We start from the raw sequence: 16,820 nt of genomic DNA, 5'->3' as shown, positions 1-16,820 counted from the left end.
TTCATCATGATTTTTTTGTTTCTAAACATAAACCATGGTAGCAAAAGATAAGAACAATTTCATCCAGGTTTCTGTACACTCCCATTTTGTCATTACTGCAGGTGCAAAAATACGCCAAAAAGCATTCTATTTTCAGATAGTATGCTTCTTGCTAGCAAAGTCTGAATGAGCTTTCACAAGTCTGTAGGATTAATTTTACAGAAATTACTAAACTCTGTATGAATTCCAGTAATTGCAAATGGGTCATATGAGAGCAAGATTATGGCCTTGCAAAACCTACTAACAGCAGATACTTCTCATTCAAAAATTATGTGTCTGTCAAAGCCAGATACTGCGCGTTGTTTCAATTCTAGCTGCACTCTTTTTCAGTAGGGTAGTATGTTAGAAACACTTGCTAAGAAACAGGATAGGAAGAAATGTCTGTGTATATGCATGCTCCAGCAAGTTTAAACTGCTCTTAAAAAACAATGTATTTTTCTGGTCAGAGGAGCAGGCAGTTCACGGTTAGGCTGCGCCTACAGACATTGCTGCGACTGTAGGAGGAGGCTTTCTTCTTTATCATCAGGCAGTTTTTTTCCCAGTTATGTTTCACATTTCAATACTGATGATTTTCAATAGACTGTTTGTAAAAGCAGAGCAAGAAAGTGAGCAAAACAGCAAATCTTTTATCTGAGAAGCTTAGGCTGGGAATGTACTCTGCAAGTAAGCAATTCTGCTGTTGTCATTGCTGTGTGAGGCTCCTGGGCAGAATGTTGATGAAAAATTACTGAAATACACATCTGTGACCTCAGTGAAGCACACCTGCAGGTAAAATAATAATAAAAAAAAATATTGCAGACTCTTTTTTTCCAGGGCCCAGAGCACAAAAATCAAAGATTTGCCTTTAGATGTTATGTGATTACCTGGTATGGAGTAAGAAACTCTACTGGGATGCAATTAATATAGCAGCCTGAGGTCTATCTTATTGATCTTACAATATTTTCCTAACTATTGAGATTCTCATATCCTCTTGACTTTTATTACTTGCCCTAACTGGTGAGCTGTTAAATAAAACAACGTCTATCATTGGGGAAAAAAAAGAAAGAAAATGAAAAACAAAACAATAAGAAACTTGCAGGTGTGACTGTGCTCCTAACCATGACATACAAGATGTGGTAGATGCCCCATCCCTGGAGACAGTCAAGGTCAGGCTGGACCAGGCTCTGAGCACCCTGAACTAGCTGTAGGTATCTCTGTTCATTGCAGAGAAGTTGGACTAGGTGACCTTTAAGAGTCCTTTCCAACTCAAACGATTCTGATATAACCAATTTAAACAAGATATCTACTGGTTTCTTATTTTGCTTTTGACTAAAGAGCAGAACTATGAATGTTGCATTGCTTAGAACTGAAAATTTATCTACTCAGTGCAATGGCAATTAAAAATAACAATATAAAAAAATTTCACCTGAAGATGAGTTTCAATACATGCTTGTCTCTCTTCAGTGAGTGTTGTCCTGTCTACTGTAGATATATTTCTATGCAGCAGATTAATGTTTTTTAGAATAGGGTACTAATATATTTGCATGGTGATAAACCATATCATCCTATTTTTTTTTTTTTTTTTTCCTATTTATGACTAGGCAGTAGAAGCTATTACTATTTTTATGTGCTCAAAACTGATAACAGCTCACACTTAAAGACCAAACTTTGCAGAAACTTAGTTTACTGTAAGAGGCAAAGTGGCCAATTTTGTTCAGTGAGCTAATTTTCTCTTAGGCTTATAGTACCGTAGATACTGCTTTTTTTGTGAGTAGAAGAAAAGTTTGGACTCAGTGGCATCTAAGTCTGTATTCAAGTTTAAAGTTTGTATTAATTTCACATGTTACTTTAAGTCCAGTATTTATATGATAACACAATGCTAATCGATCATTTTTTTGTTCTTTTATAGAATCTGGCAGGATATTATGATCTTTTATATTAGTATAGCAGTCTTTTGTATTTCTGGTGTTTCGAGTGTCTCACAGTAAGCTGTTGTTACAATACAGCACAAGGGACAGAAGCTCTTGATTCAAAACTGTTCTATGGTAAAAATGCTGAAGGCTTACATGTGGGTATCTACCCAAAAACACATTTTTCCCTTTAACTTCTAACAGAGTTCTGGTTTCCATGTAGCTGAATGATCAAATGAACCCAGGAAAATGCTCGCTGACTTCACACGTCCTGCTCCTATAAGAAATACTTAGCTGGAGCCTTCAGGATAGTCAATACAATGAATATGAACATCAGTAAAGTAATAAACATCCTCAATGTGATTAGGAACATGAGTTAGGCAAAATCTTTCCTTCCTTTTACATTTCTATTTTTAGTTTTCTGCAAAGTGATACATAGAAAAACTGAAGTTTTTTTGCCAAACTCTGTACTGATATACATAACCATGACTTTGACCTTTTGAGAAGGTCTATGGACTTCACTGAGCACAGCACAAAGCAGTATAGGCTGTTATATCCCTGTAACTAATAGGGATTTCAAGATAGCTATTATCAAGTCAGAAGTATTTGATCAACAAAAATGACCAGTTATCTAAACCTTGGAGAGTGGGATAGATGAGGACAGAATAAAGAACATAAATCAGTAGAATCGTTGAAACATCACAAAGCCAAAGAAATGGGAAAATGATGGAAAAAGTCAGCAAAATCAGAAGTGTCAGAAAGGAATAAAAGATGCGATGCGACAAACAAGGGTTGCAGGCTACTTGCAAAGACAAAGAAATTTTTTAATAAGTGCATTTCAAACAAAAGATCTGTGAGGGATTGCTCAAATCAAGGGGAAGTTTTCCATGGAAGACCTAGATAGCACGGGGAAACAGAGTTTCTTTGCCTCAGCGTACATTAGGGAGAAAAGAGAGAAACTTTCCAGAATTGAAAGTGTTTTTGTAGAACAAAGTCTGGAAGATACTGAAAATAAAGCCTGCCCACTGGAGCTGACAAAATAGAATAACAACTCAGCAGAATGGTCCCAGGGCAGCTGGTGTCTTCCCTTATAACCTCTCCCTCTCCCTCCCCCCGAACCCCCACCCCCCAATAGAGTGTAGAAGGTGAACACTGACAAGCGGACAGCAAAGACTCAACTACAGCATCTGCACTGCCCCAGCAGAGTACAGGTTATGTGGAAAAAACCCTTTTTTTTTACCCAGCCTGTGTACGTGGTGTGTATTGGCATTCTTTAGTATTCTTTTTGTGTGCAAAATCCTTCAGTTAATCTTCAGCTGAAGTCTCCTTCTACTTTCCTTCCTTTTGTTGAGGATTTTTGCTTGCAATAGATAGAATTTGGGCATACAAAAAGGGAAGCTTTTCTTCTGCTTATATGCCATCCTTGATGTGGAAAAACACTAACAGGCATCAGCATGTGTGCAAAAATGTATATTTTAGAAGCAATGGTAACAAGTCCCTTCTTGCGGGTGAGTGAAAGCAAAGGTACTAACGCTTCAGTTAGCATGGGCAGTGCATGCTTATGGTTAGAGTAAATGTTATCTTAATGCTCAATTAAGTCTTACTCTTAAGAAACTGAAATCTGCAAACAACTTCAACGCATGACTTAATGTATGGCTTTATTTCATAACTGATATAGTCTTCCTTTAGTTTCTGATTACTAGCTCCTGGTTAGCAAGGCCAGCCTCAAGAGAAAGGGGACAAATTGCATCCTCCTATGCTTTGCAAAAATCTTTTCCCTGGAAATTAGATCAAGATACTTTAGCTCTTGTAATCTACATTGCTGCTCTTTGACACTTGTTTGGCAACTGAGACAGACAGGATTCAAAACATTATCTTAGAGGTGAAAGGCTACATATCCTGTTAGTGGGAAAACTTTCATCTACAAAAAGCTGTGGTATTTGTCTAGAGACTAAGGAAGATCTGACATCAGGAAAAGCCTTTGTGAAATCCACTACAGTAACAGAGGTATTCACCTTGATTTAAAGCATTATTTTATGGTGAAATCTAAAAATGGAGCAAGATTGAGCTATAACTTAAATGCAGGAACTAAGACAAATAACAATTTCTATGAGGAAACGGAAGTGCCACAGGGATTGGGTTCCAAAGCAAACTTGTCTTATGAAAAGGATATGAAGTTAAGTAATGGAAAACAAACCAAGGATTCAAAAAAATATTTTCTGTCAGAAATGATAATAAAAAATGAAAAAGATAAATAGAATTACATAACTGCCTGACATTCAGGAAGGAAAGTGAGCTTTTGATTAAAATACACAAGAAATTGTTGAAAATTTTATCCTAGTGGAATTAGTACCTCTACGATGTTGCAAAGGTCAGAAAAAATGTGAAGTATTGATTACCTTGCCTGTGAATCAATCCCACAGTAATGCCACAATGAAGACCTCATATAGTCGGTCCTGTTTGTCTTAGGACATTTTCTGAATTTTTACTCTTGAAACAATTCACTTTAATGCAGAGTTACTGGCTTTGTTTTCTTTGTTTGTTTTCCCTGCTTTGCTTTTCTGTAGTGGAGCAATAAGAACTCAACTCAGTTGCAGTTTGGCAAGAATTAAACATGGAGGAATGAGAGAGGGAAGAAAATAAATAAATTGCACCCATTCCAGTGTTACTTGTTTGGAACCAAATGACAGCACAGTCATTCTGCCATGCTTTCTACTGGGTTCCATCAGTAGCTGGCATGTTGTACATGCACAAGAGGAGGTCAGGCAGTTTGCTGAGCGTTGCCTTTTTTACTCTGAAAATCGTGACCTTCCTGCTCCACTGAGCAAAGATGGTCAGGAGTTCCTGGAGCAATTTTCCAAATAAATGATACTTTTTTTGTAATCCAAATTTCTTGAAGGAATGTTTCAACAGAAGATTTTCCAGTAGCCTGCTAATTCAGATCTGTAGGCTGAGAGAGACCAGAGCAAAGGCTGGATAGAGAGACAGATGTACTGCTTCACTACGTGCCATGATGTGACCCAGTAGCACTGATGTAGAGATCACAGTCTCTGTTAAAGATGCCTACTGAAGTCAATAACCCCTCCCCCCCCAGTATGTCTCCTAATTAGTTCAAGGCAATTTTTTTCCTCTTTTTTTTTCTTTTTTTAATTTGTGTTTTATTTTATTTTTTCCCCACCAAATAATCAACAAAAAAACTCGTAATTAAAAAATACTGAGTTTGTCCCTATGTGGAAAAAAACTTCTATGGAATTAGACTTTTAAGGCTATCAGTTTATAGGTGCAGAGCAGAAAGAATTTTGATCTTTAAGTTTTTGCCTGTATCTCCTTTCCAGCAGATAGTTAATTTACTAATTGCCAGTATTTTCAAAATGAACTAATGTTGCCATCAGGTCACCATGAACTGCTTTTACTTTGCTATCGTCTTTGGTTTTCTCCAGATATGACCTTACCATACGTAGATATCCTGGAGAAATGAGCTGAATATGGAAACCTTTACTTGACAATCTGTTTGTTGAACAGCACTGTTGGAGGAATACAAGGCACCAGAGCATTTTTCTGCAAGTTCAGATGATGCTCTCATTGAGAAAGTCCCTAAAAGTGTCCTGTTCCCTATTTTTTAGTATTGAAAAAACAAAATATTTTCTAAAACTTGCTTTCCTAAAGTAGTTGGTCTTCAGTAAGCACCTATTTGTGAATCTGTACAGCTGAAAATCTTCAGACTCCCTTTTGCCTGCCTCCCACCAGCTCCACATCTCCATGTCTGCTTTACACATACTTTGGTGAACAGGCGAAGGGTACGGGGTTGGAGAGGAATGCAGGAAACCTTAATTTCTCTCAACTCTCAATAATGCCTTTTTGCTACCATCTAGTGGTGATAGACAGGTGTCATAACACAGGTGCTTGCAGAGAGGTGGATTTTAGCAACAAGGAAAAAAGATGGAGAACTGCATACAAAAGTTTCCCCAGAATGTCTTTGCTGTAAGATTTTGCTTTGCAGTCCCTTGGTGCTGATCCTGCTGCACTTTCTGTCAGTCTATGGCGCAGTGCAGAGAGGCCAAGGCAGGGCTGTGACCTGCTCTTGCCTGGGATCCAGCCTGCCTTGATACTACAAGTCTTTCTTCTGCTGTTCCCAGATGATTGATGCTTGCCTGCTTTGGGGTGCTGCAAGATGTTAGAATGCCTGAGATTGTGTGATACTTATGATGCTGAAGGAAAGGCCACAGTTGTCTTTACCCTGCAATCAGTTTCATCAAGAGGGCAGTGGAGCCTTTACTAAATATCCTGGATCATGTCATAAGGGACGCAACACATCAGCAATAACAAGGTATGATGATGATATGTCTGAGGGTTACAAAGATGTAAGTCAAGTCCAGAACCTTCTATTACCTGTTGTAATAGGTGGCCCCAGACTAAAAACATTGCCACTTGCCAAACTGGGAGAATATTTTCCACTTAGATTAGAGGTATATGCCAAAAATAGAGTGCTTGTTTTAGAGAGTACAAGAGAATCTCCCCTAGAACTTAAGTTTAAATATTGATATTGAGGAAAAATAAGAAAGGAAGAAGGGAAGGAGGGAAGGAAGGAAGGAAGGGGAAAGAAAGCAAATGTCCTCTGAAAAGGGAAAGCAGTAGGTGGAAAACCTGAAATCAAATTCTGAAATCAAGTTAGTGAAAGAGACATTAAATATAGAGGTCCATTTTTGGCTCAGATCACCACAAACAGTTCCTAAAGAAAAGGACTTTCTTTACATTGGTGCAGAGCTCCCTTTTCAATATCCCACATTCTGAAGACAGATATTTTGTGTAGAACACAGCAATACAAATCCAGAATATTTCATTCTGTTTATATGTGTGAGTGAGTTCAAGGAAAAACAAATATCTATTTTGGTTGAGATCAGTTCTACAGCAAATAAATACATTTCCACACGTACATGATGGAAAAGTCTCTTTTCCTTTTGCTTAAAATTCACTTACCTTAGAATCACAAATATATTTCCACCCAGAAAGGAAACAGGAAAGAGGGAGAGTAATCACCTAATGTAAATTGTATTTCTGTCCCTAATCCTGGAATTAAATCCTTCCAGGCCTCTGCAGTCAACCCACAAATACGTCTTTGGAAGATCAGACTTAGAATTGGATGCCTCAGTAACAGGAAAGAGGTGTACTCTAAACTTCATTGTGCAGCTTTCCAGTGTTAGCTGTATGAATTAGTGAAGATTAAAGCTGTCTAACTCTTGGCTCTGACAAGCAGAAGTTAGGTTTTACAAAATACATGTTGAAATTCAGTGTGCATGTGATAAAAAAAACACACTTATTGAACAAACTGCTATATTTTGAAAGGCGAATCTTATCTCACACAAACAGATGACATGGATTTAAATTTTCAGTTCTATTTAGGTCCCAAATGATAGACTAATCCTAACTGTGAAATATTTCAGTCACTTAGAAAACAGTAAAAGAGAAATAAATCACAAGGCAGCTGTAGCTCTAACATGACCAAAAAACTAATGATCCATATACTCTGTCTGCTTTTCTATAGGTGATGTGAAACTGAGTTTAATACAGGAATCTTCAAAGTAATCACATCAAATGACAGCAGAGGGAGCTATCATTTCTCTTCAGTTTATGGTGTCCTTGCTGAATCCATTGCTCTCTTACGCCTAGTGTAGTTACTATCAGGAATCTTGAAAAATACAAATTCTGAAACGTGATGGAACTTTTCCAAAAGGGAGTTAGAAGAAAATACATGTAAATATGCAATGTAAGGCCTGAAATCATCTTCTGAACATGAAGGCCCTGCAATAAGCACTTTGTTCTTACAGAACTAAAATGTAAATAATGTTGGGCTTGTCTGGTTAAATTTACCTTTTCCCTAGAAACATAAATGACAGACTAGTTAATCTGTAAGTTCTTATCCCTCATGAATTTATAATTTATCTGCTACATTTTGCTGTCCTTACTGAAGCGCTCACACAGAATGGACAGGGTAACACTTGCTAAAAGTGTGCAGTGTCCTGCCCATGGAAGCCACAGGGAAGCCATACATTCATCCATTGAAAGAACTGACAAATTAACATATTGCATCCTGTGCTGCCCTATGTGTGAGATAAATTAACTAGAAAAAGGGTTTTTTTCCTTTTTTTTCTTTTTTTTAAATCTGAAAACTCAACGGACACATATGAAGTATGGATTCCTTGGATATATTTTTTTTTCTTTCCTTCTGCGGCTTGAGTGATGAAAGCATGGCCCAGGTGGCCCCAGTAAGTGAAGTACTGAAACTCTGGTCCACTTGGATTGAAGTGAACAGACAGGTGAGGTTTCATGCTGAACTGGCTGCTGTAAATCCAATGCTGAATGTCTTTTATGATAAGCCCCATAATACCGAAACATAGCCCAAGATTTGTTTCTAGACCCATTTGAGGCAGAATGAATGCTCCACATCCTCACACTGAAAGCAGCTAGAACAATGCCTGAGATCTGCTTGTCACAAATCTAGAGGCTCGGCCATGGTCCTTCCCTCTCCCAGCAGGCAGTGCTGGGCCTGATGAACCCAGGGTATGGTTTGTCCTTTGGGCTGCCAGGGCACACTGCTGACTCTTCAACTTGCTGCCAAGCAGAACCCCCAGATTCCTTTCTGCAGGGCTGCTCTCCTGCTGCTTGTCCCCCAGGGCAGGAGATCCATACGTAGATACATAGATCCAGGGCTGCCCATTTATCTTATTAGAATCCTGGGTACAAGATACAAGATTTGTGAGGAATACCTGGAATACAACAGAGTAAATTGACAGCATCTGTAATGGTAAAAGCAGAAGTTGCAAGTATTTTTTTAATTATTATTTTTACTCTTTTTTAGGGAAATAACACGAAACAAGTTTGTGTGATGCCAGCAAGTCTCACCGCAGTGAGGTATGAATTTAGTTGCATCTGTCATGAGATGTAATTCTGATCCCAGTGTGATCCTGGCAGAGTTCCCACTGACTTTGATAGAGTTGAGATGGCACTTCACAGAGCCTCATCAATTCAGGAAAGCTCAGGGTCTGCTTTGGCATCTCCATTTCTCACAAACCCGCTGCAGTGTCTCATTCTTGCCTCTGCTGTTCCCACAGGCATTCACTTATCCTTCCCTCCTGTCTGCGTGTTCACTTCGACCACCTTGCCTGGCTTTTCAACAAGCATTTTATGTCCTGATCATTGATCAGTGGAGAATGCTCGATGTGTTCATTATGGTTCTGCAGACAACTATATTGTTCCTTGGGATGACTGTACATCCATCCGTTGGTAATCAGTGGCATGCTGAGGATTTTCCATTATTGAAGATGTTGGAGGTAGGCTACAGTATTACAGATTAGATTTTGGAGTACTGCATAGACTTTTTTGCAAAGCAAGTTTGGCAACATTTGATTCAAAGAGTTACTGATTTCTATCAATAGTCAAAGTTGCTTTTCACTAGCTCTCTGCCATTAGTAAAGGCTGCACTTCTTGTCCTTTATGGATGTAAGACTTGTTTAGATCTTGATTCTCTTTTTCTATTTTATGTCATATAGATCTTCTTCTAGGCCTTTTTTTCCATTTATTAGAACAAACACTGATAGGAAAAGTACAATGTCTGTGAATAACACTCCATTAAGTTTAACTTACAAAGTTGAGTGAATTAACTCAGATTCTCACATTTCTAAGAGCTCTGTCAAATCCAGTGCAGATGTTGGGGCTAAGGGATGACAATGAGCAGAAATTTGAGCAAGTGAATAAATTTGTTGGCGGTACAACAAATGATGGTATTTTCACACAATCTGGTATTTTTTCAGAAGTCATGGTTTGGGATCTGTCTTGTAGATATTGTAAAGGTACACACCTACAAAGATTTTTTGTTAAGTAAGCTCGTTTCTGTTTCAAGCCATAGAGGAATAGGTTTGCTATGATGTATCACTCCTTCGTCTTGTCTTGCACTGAATAATTTGTGAGAATTAAGAAAAAGCATTTAGCCCCAGCATTTAGCATTTAGCCTGGCTTACCTTGGGGTGCAGGTGATGCTTCACATGCATTTCGATTGCTTACAGGCAAGTCTATCAGTATGAGTCTAAGGCTCCAAGCAGCCGACTGGAATGTATATTGCCAGATATGTTGATTTACAGTCCTTTGGATGTTGATGACTTGCCCTATCATACAGGGCAGTGATGTGAAGGTATGAGAAATGGTTGCTGCGTAAACATTCTGTACCTCTGACAATCAAATCAGTCAGTACTCTGTTGCCCATTGTGTTTTCACTGAAAAGGTTGTGTACATAAAGTAGTCAGTGTGACCACTGATATTTACTGTGCATTTTTAAAGAAAAACTTCTGGAGACAGAATGTGTATGCGTGTAAGGAGGTAATGCACCACATTTTTTGCCTTCCTCAGTTTTTATTCAAATCTTGCTGTTATATTTATTGTTATATGATAAAAACAAACAAACCAACAAAAGGTGTAATTATGGTCTTTTGAATCTGAAAACAGTTTTAAAAGCTTTGAATTCTGAATCAGATCAAAGTAGCGTATATAACGAGACAGTCTTTGCTAGAGTTCTCATTGGTTGCAACCTTCTAAATGTAATAAAACAAGTGAAGTTGATCTCCCTTTCCTGTTTTAATTATGTCACTAAATAGCTGCAATCTCCAGCTGACATTGTAATAGTAAGGGGAACTTACTGTGTTTTTTTCCTGAAATGGAAGTTTCTCATGAAATCCTAAGGAACATTTCAGATAGCTGTGATGGAAACAATAATTCTGATTAGCTCACATTTGACTGTGTTTAAATACAGAACATTTTGGCATTCAAAACAGTATTGCAAGGGCTGATATCTCAGCTCTTTTTAGCATACAGTGTTGAATACACAAACGTGCACAACTTGAAATCACACAAACGTGAAAATCTGCAATTCAGAATCTAAATTGCTTCGATAAAAAGACAGGCAAAATATTTCCTTTAAATCTAAATGCAAAGTACCTTTATGCTTCTATTTTAGGAAGCAAAATTGGTAACTTTTACAAAGGAAGCATCTCTCCTCTGTACTTTAGTACTGATTAGTAAATGGATATGCAGAAATCTCTGTATGAAATTAGACAAGCATGAATCTGTGCACTCCAATATATTTAATACATGTTCTCTAAGACCTCAACAACTAAAGCTAATGCTCCCTCAGCTCCATTGAACTAATTAAGTTAGGTCGTTATGTTAATAATGGGCTGCCCTTCTGCCTGCATTTATAGCACTTAGCAAGTCAGTGTGTGTGTGTGGATGCTTACTGCATGAAGGAGAAAGCTTCTGTCAGTGAGTTAGATTAATCCATCACGAGAATTAATGTGACATGATTACTGTTGATATATGTGAAGAAGCAGGCGTGCACAAACTTGATGCAAAGAGATATCTGCAGCTGTAGGAAGTAAGAAACACTTCAAAACATTAGGCAAGGGCTATGAGCCTGTACAGTTGAACAAATGGGCTGCTGATGCCGAGATGTGCTGAAGATAGGCTGCTGATATGACAAATGCACAGGGTGCCATGGGATCCCAATGCTGCTATCAAGCATTTACTTTAACTCAGTTGTGTTGATGTTTTGCTACAGACTTCTAATAACACCTTTTGTAAAATATTTCCCCAGATTAGTTTTCAGTTATTTTGCTTTCTGAAGAAGAGATGCTTGAAAATCAATTAGGAAAAAAAAAGAAAAAGAAAAAGAAAAAAAAAGAAAGAAAGAAAGAAAAAAGATCAGCTGTACTTTGGACATTATTTTGGTTGTTCTCTAATTTTGCCAATTACTTCATCAGCCACTTCATCTCCTTCTGTTCTGCTGACTGTGTGCCATGTCCAAGGTTGCTAATGATTTGGAAGTTCCCAACTACTGAAATGTGGTCCCTTAAGCCAGTGGTAACGGGCTGAGAAGAAAATGCTGCATTGGTAAATATTCTTTTGTGTCATAAATATTAAAACATAATGAAGAGTTGAAAGCTGCGATAAAGGAAAAAGCAGAATTGCTGAAGTGAAAATTTATAAGAATAACAAATTGTCTTCCTGACAGAGGTAAATATGCATGTGGGCTTCTTTGTATGGCAGATACAACTATTAGAAAGCAGCATAAAACCAAGCCAAAATAATTGCAAGGTTTTGAGATGATCTTAATGCTGCTTCCTAGAAGGTGGTGGGCAGTATTAGAATTTCAGTTATCAAGAACAAAGTGGTAGAGAACTACCAACAGCACCTGACAATTTAGACTGATCATTTACTTAGCTTCAGCTCACAGGAGCAAGGTTTGTCTCATAGTACCATGTGTAATTTATTTTTCTTATACACAGTCAGAAAAGGTACTAAGATACTCAAGAGTCCTGAAGAAACAATCTCAAATTCACAATGCACTGTCCTGCATTTCCAACCACTGGCTGAGGCTGCAGAGATAAGGATTATTGTGTTGAGGACACTTGTAAGCATTGGAGTCAAGAGCAAATCGCCCAGATGGTTTGTTATGCAAACAAATGAGCCCCCCTCTCCCCCCCTCCCAAGTATCTATTCAATGAAGCTGTTCATTTTAAAACAGGATCTTATATATAAAATTAGTTTAGGCATTTGTCTGCAGTGTAGCATCCATTTACAGATGAGGTTACTGTGGTGCACTCAGACTTCACAGGCATGATTCATGGTATTCATTTGTGTGTTTCCTAACGCATTGCAATATACACAGCCCAACCCAGCTATAAAATAGCTATTTGATTGCATGCTAGCAAATACATATTAGACCCAGTACATTTTGAATAAAATTTGACAGCATGTGAATCGCTGGATATAGCTGGCAAAGAATGGCATTAAAGTCAGCCATAAGTATCAGATTGACTATGGACATCTATAGGGGATAAATAGTGCAAGTACCCATCGCTTCTTGGAGGTATTGCTTTTATAAACAGTAGTGCAAGAGCGGAAAAAAAATAATCAAATAACGTCCTATGAAGGATATCTTAAAACATTTTGGACTGTGATTTCAAAATCGAATTTCCACAAGTAAAGAGAAAAATATCGTTCACTGTGGCACTTTTTGCAAAGTCTGAAGGTTGAAAGAAAGTTATTTTGTAACCAAGCACAAAATAGGCATTTGAAAAATGATTTAGCTGGCAAAAAAACCACAATTTTTTTCCACATTAAGATAACTGAAGAACACCCAAATTGTTTTTTATTAGACTTCTCATATTTACTTCTTGGCTGACACATGCATGAGATATTCAGTCCTAAAGGTCACTTCTGAGAAAGCAATAAGTGACTGGAAACAGCACTGCAGGACAAAATGATGTCTCATTGCTAACTATTATTGGTAGTGAGTGATAAATATTTTACTCCAGAGGCTACAGGCCAGCTCCTGTAAATAAATTTCTGTTTCTCAGCTGTAGTGACAGCTGAAAGATGGTGTGACAGAGTGGCTCTTCCTGAGTTTAATTTTTTTATTAAAGAGAGGATGAGATGGAGTGGCCTGGATGTGTCACCTCATTGCCCACAGCAAGGCCTGAGGGCTGCCTCTGTGGGGCCCTGGCGGTGTGGCTGTGAGGTGTCTGTGCCGCACCTCGAGTACTGTGTTCAGTTTTGGGCTCCTCACTACAGGAAAGATGTTGAGGTCCTGGAGCGTGTCCAGAGAAGGGCAACAAAACCGGTGAGGGGTCTGGAGCACAAGTCTTATGAGGAGCAGCTGAAGGAGCTGGGATTGTTCAGTCTGGAGAAGAGGAGGCTCAGGGGAGACCTCATTGCACTCTACAACCTCCTGAAGGGCTCCTGAAGGGAGGTTGTGGTGAAGAGGGATTTGGCCTCTTCTCCCAGTCAACGAGCAGGACATGGGTTAATGGCCGCAAGTTGTATCAGAGGAGGTTTAGGTTGGACATAAGGAAGAACTTTTTCTCTCAGAGAGTGGTCAGGCACTGGAATGGCTGCCCAGGGAGGCGGTGGAGTCGCCGTCCCTGGCAGTGTTCAAGCAGTGTTTGGGTGACGTGCTGCATGATATGGTTTAGTACTAGTGGTGGCAATGGTGATGAGGAGACGGTTGGACTGGATGATCTTATAGGTCGTTTCCAATCTTGTGATTCTATGATGCTATATGTTTCTCCACTGCCAGAAGAGAGAGAGGAGAGGCCCGGACAGCCCCAGTGCTTCTCAGCCCTGAGAGCAGTAGCAACAAATGATTGGGGCCTGCATACAGCGCTCGACACACACAGCTGCCATGTCATCCCTTCTTGTCTGGACCAGTGCTGCCCTTTAGGCTGTTCAAGCATCAACACAACGCTGCAGTCACCACAGCTAATTTTCCCTTTTGTGTGCTTTGGTTGTTCGATGGTTTACTTTTTCCCTTTCCTTTTCTATTTGGCGTTGACATTCATCCTTAAGGTTTAATCATGGGGTAAAAAGGAGAGGGAGAGGAGAGGAGGAAAAAGAGGAAGGGAGGAAGCAAGAAAGGGGAGGAAGGGAGGGAAGGAAGGAAAGGAAGCTTTTCAGATGTTTTCTTAGGGGGTGGGTGCTGCTATCCCTTCTGGAAAGGCAAGATAGAAGTAGCTGTCTCTCTGTGCAGCAATACGTTGAGGCCTACAACATCCTAAATTCAGGTTTCGCAGCCTGAGGTACCTCCTACCTCCACCCACCCCCACCATCCCCGGCCGGCCCGCAGGGCGGCGCCCTTCCCTGCAGCCGCCGCCCGTAGATGTGGCCACACATCGCCCCGCCCGCCCGACGGGGGCGTCACAGGCACGGCTCGGCCCTTTCCCCTCCCTCGCGCAGGCGCGGCCCGGCCATGTCCGCCGTGGAGCGGCGCCTGGCCCGTTTTCGGGCAGCTCGCGGCGGGGCTGCCGCCGTTCCCCTGCGCCCCGCTGAGCCGCCGGGAAAGGCCGCGGCTCCGGAGCCCGCTGAGAGCCCGGATGGTGGCGGGCAGGTGAGCGCCGCGCGATGCGGGTGGGGGCCGTGCGGCGGCGGCGGCGGCGGCGGCGGGGCCGACGTCTGAAGGCACGTCTCGCTGCTGCCTCCACAGGCCCGTCCCGGCTGGGCGCCGGCGCCGGTGTGGGCACGGCCGCTGCTGCTGAAGGTACTGCTGTGGGCCGTGCTGCTGGCGCTGTTCGCCGAGCTGGAGCTGGGGCTGCCCTACTTCGTCCTGTCCCTCCTCTACTGGATGTACGCCGGCACACGAGGCCCCGCCGAGCGGCGGCAGGGCGAGCTGAGCGCTTACTCCGTGTTCAACCCCGGCTGCACCGCCATCGCCGGGACGCTGACGGCCGAGCAGCTGGAGCGGGAGCTGCATTACCGGCCCGCCGCCGGGAGGTAGCGGAGCTGGGGCCGGGCTGGGGAGGAGGAGGCGCGGCTGTGCCCTGCGCTACGCAGCCCGTGCCTGACTCCTTCCTCGCCGCTCCCGAATAAAGCCGTAACAAAGCGCCATCAGCTTGTCGGTGACTTTCTGCTTACCACGGGAGGCCGGTGTTGGACTGCACTTGTAAGGGAGTGCCCCGCTGCTTTCCCGCCCGGCTCTGTCTACACCCAAGACGAGGCACGAGGCGGTATTGGTACAACTGAAGCCAGCTGCTGCTTCTGATCATGCCCTTGTTTCATCCAATACATCAGATTTTGGTGCAGGTTTCTCGATTGCTCCGTGTTACAACGTTTGCTGTCTGCAGTGTAAGGTGAAAATAGCTGTTATTACTCCTGACAGGTGACACGTGTGGTTTTAACCATCATTTAGGAAAAATAAGGGACAATGAGCAGCAAATGCAGAACTAGAGTACTTGCTTGTTGCTGCACTTGGTCTTTTTTTACCACCACACAGCTGGTGATGCTTCTCACCATCATCCCATGTGCAGCCAGGTGCACTTTTCTTTATGAGCCACTTTGGTTTTTTAATGATCCATTGGTATTTCTATTATATAAATGATTGCATGAAAATAAACCACTGATACTAAGCTGTAGTGAAGAGCAGTTGGTTGAGTTTACACCCATTTTGTTGAAAACAAAAGTCGCAACCTTGGTCTTTCAAATCCTGTTTCATTGTGTCTTTTCTGTTTTAGCTGTCACTGTAGTTACCACAGGTTCTATCTTTTGTTGGATAAGCAAATGGAAATGTTAATTGGACTGAAAAGAGTAATAGGTTAGGGCACAAGTAATACCTTGTGACGCTACTAAGTGTCTTTCAGTCTCTCTCTGCAACACTATCAGCTTCTACCACTGCTCTGCTGTATAAATTCTACATGTTACCTAAAGCCAACCACAGAATTTTTCTCACTTCTTTCACCATCCTCTGGCTGAGATGTACAAACCAGCTGAGTTCTTGCTGTTCTTTTCGCTGATATCACCTAATTCCATATGGATAATGTGCTCCGTTTTGTTTTCAGTTAACAAAGAGATAAAGGTTCAGAGCACTCTTTGTAGTGGACACGGAGGTGGAAATAATAGAAATCTTTACTTTCATGGAAGAACCGTGAATTAGGAGTCTCAACAATCTTAGGAAGTATTCTGGTAATGATGGAGTAACAAACAGGTGACAATTTAGGAAAAGGTAAGTACACCAGTAAGTGAGAGCATTTTGTGAGCAAGTTGAAACTTTATTCACAAGGAATAAAATAAATGTGTTTATGGGGAGCTGATAATTTGACACCTTTCACAGATCCCATGGGTGTTTTAAGCAAGAAAGACACGCAAATAAATATTAAGGTAACATCCATGAAACAATAAAATGTTATAGCAGCAATAATGGAAATAAAGGCTTAATTTGCTTTAAACTCTAGTTACATAATGTCAGGCTGAATTCGTAGACTATTCTGTTTAATACTTTATGAAACAAATTACTACACTAAATGAGAATGAAGCTGAAAGGCACAAGAAATAAAAATTCATGCAGTTCATCTGTTC

At 40.7% G+C, this 16,820-nt stretch overlaps 1 protein-coding gene and 1 long non-coding RNA gene across 3 annotated transcripts in view; both read left to right on the top strand.

Moving 5' to 3' along the window:
- The window catches only part of LOC128086990 (uncharacterized), a 435,001-nt gene that overhangs the window by 19,938 nt on the left and 398,243 nt on the right, over positions 1–16,820 (top strand). Inside the window, exons 2-6 of one of the 2 annotated variants that reach the window (XR_008209629.1) lie at positions 6,065–6,289; positions 8,116–8,242; positions 8,785–8,837; positions 9,038–10,113; positions 11,735–11,878. This is a non-coding gene — a long non-coding RNA (uncharacterized LOC128086990). Of the gene's footprint in view, positions 1–6,064; positions 6,290–8,115; positions 8,243–8,784; positions 8,838–9,037; positions 10,392–11,734; positions 11,879–16,820 lie in introns of those variants that run through there. The other variant, XR_008209627.1, reaches the window with a different exon arrangement.
- SAYSD1 (SAYSVFN motif domain containing 1) lies at positions 14,681–16,819 on the top strand. The gene is made up of 2 exons (XM_052695210.1): positions 14,681–14,859; positions 14,956–16,819. The coding sequence occupies exons 1-2, from the start codon at positions 14,722–14,724 to the stop codon at positions 15,244–15,246; spliced, it is 429 nt and encodes a 142-aa protein (XP_052551170.1). The 5' UTR covers positions 14,681–14,721; the 3' UTR covers positions 15,247–16,819.

The sequence above is a fragment of the Tympanuchus pallidicinctus genome, unplaced genomic scaffold (assembly GCF_026119805.1).
Source record: "Tympanuchus pallidicinctus isolate F22 unplaced genomic scaffold, pur_lepc_1.0 scaffold1, whole genome shotgun sequence".
Lineage (NCBI taxonomy): Eukaryota > Metazoa > Chordata > Aves > Galliformes > Phasianidae > Tympanuchus > Tympanuchus pallidicinctus.
The sequence above is the reverse complement of the archived record's forward strand: the minus strand, read 5'-3'. Positions and strand labels throughout refer to the sequence as shown.

What these genes read in the sequence shown, in the direction of transcription:
- SAYSD1 (XM_052695210.1), top strand. Translation starts at nt 14,722, where the DNA reads ATGTCCGCCGTGGAGCGGCGCCTGGCCCGTTTTCGGGCAGCTCGCGGC. An exon ending in GCCCGGATGGTGGCGGGCAG is followed by an intron (nt 14,860 to 14,955) that starts GTGAGCGCCGCG and finishes CTGCCTCCACAG; the next exon opens with GCCCGTCCCGGCTGGGCGCC.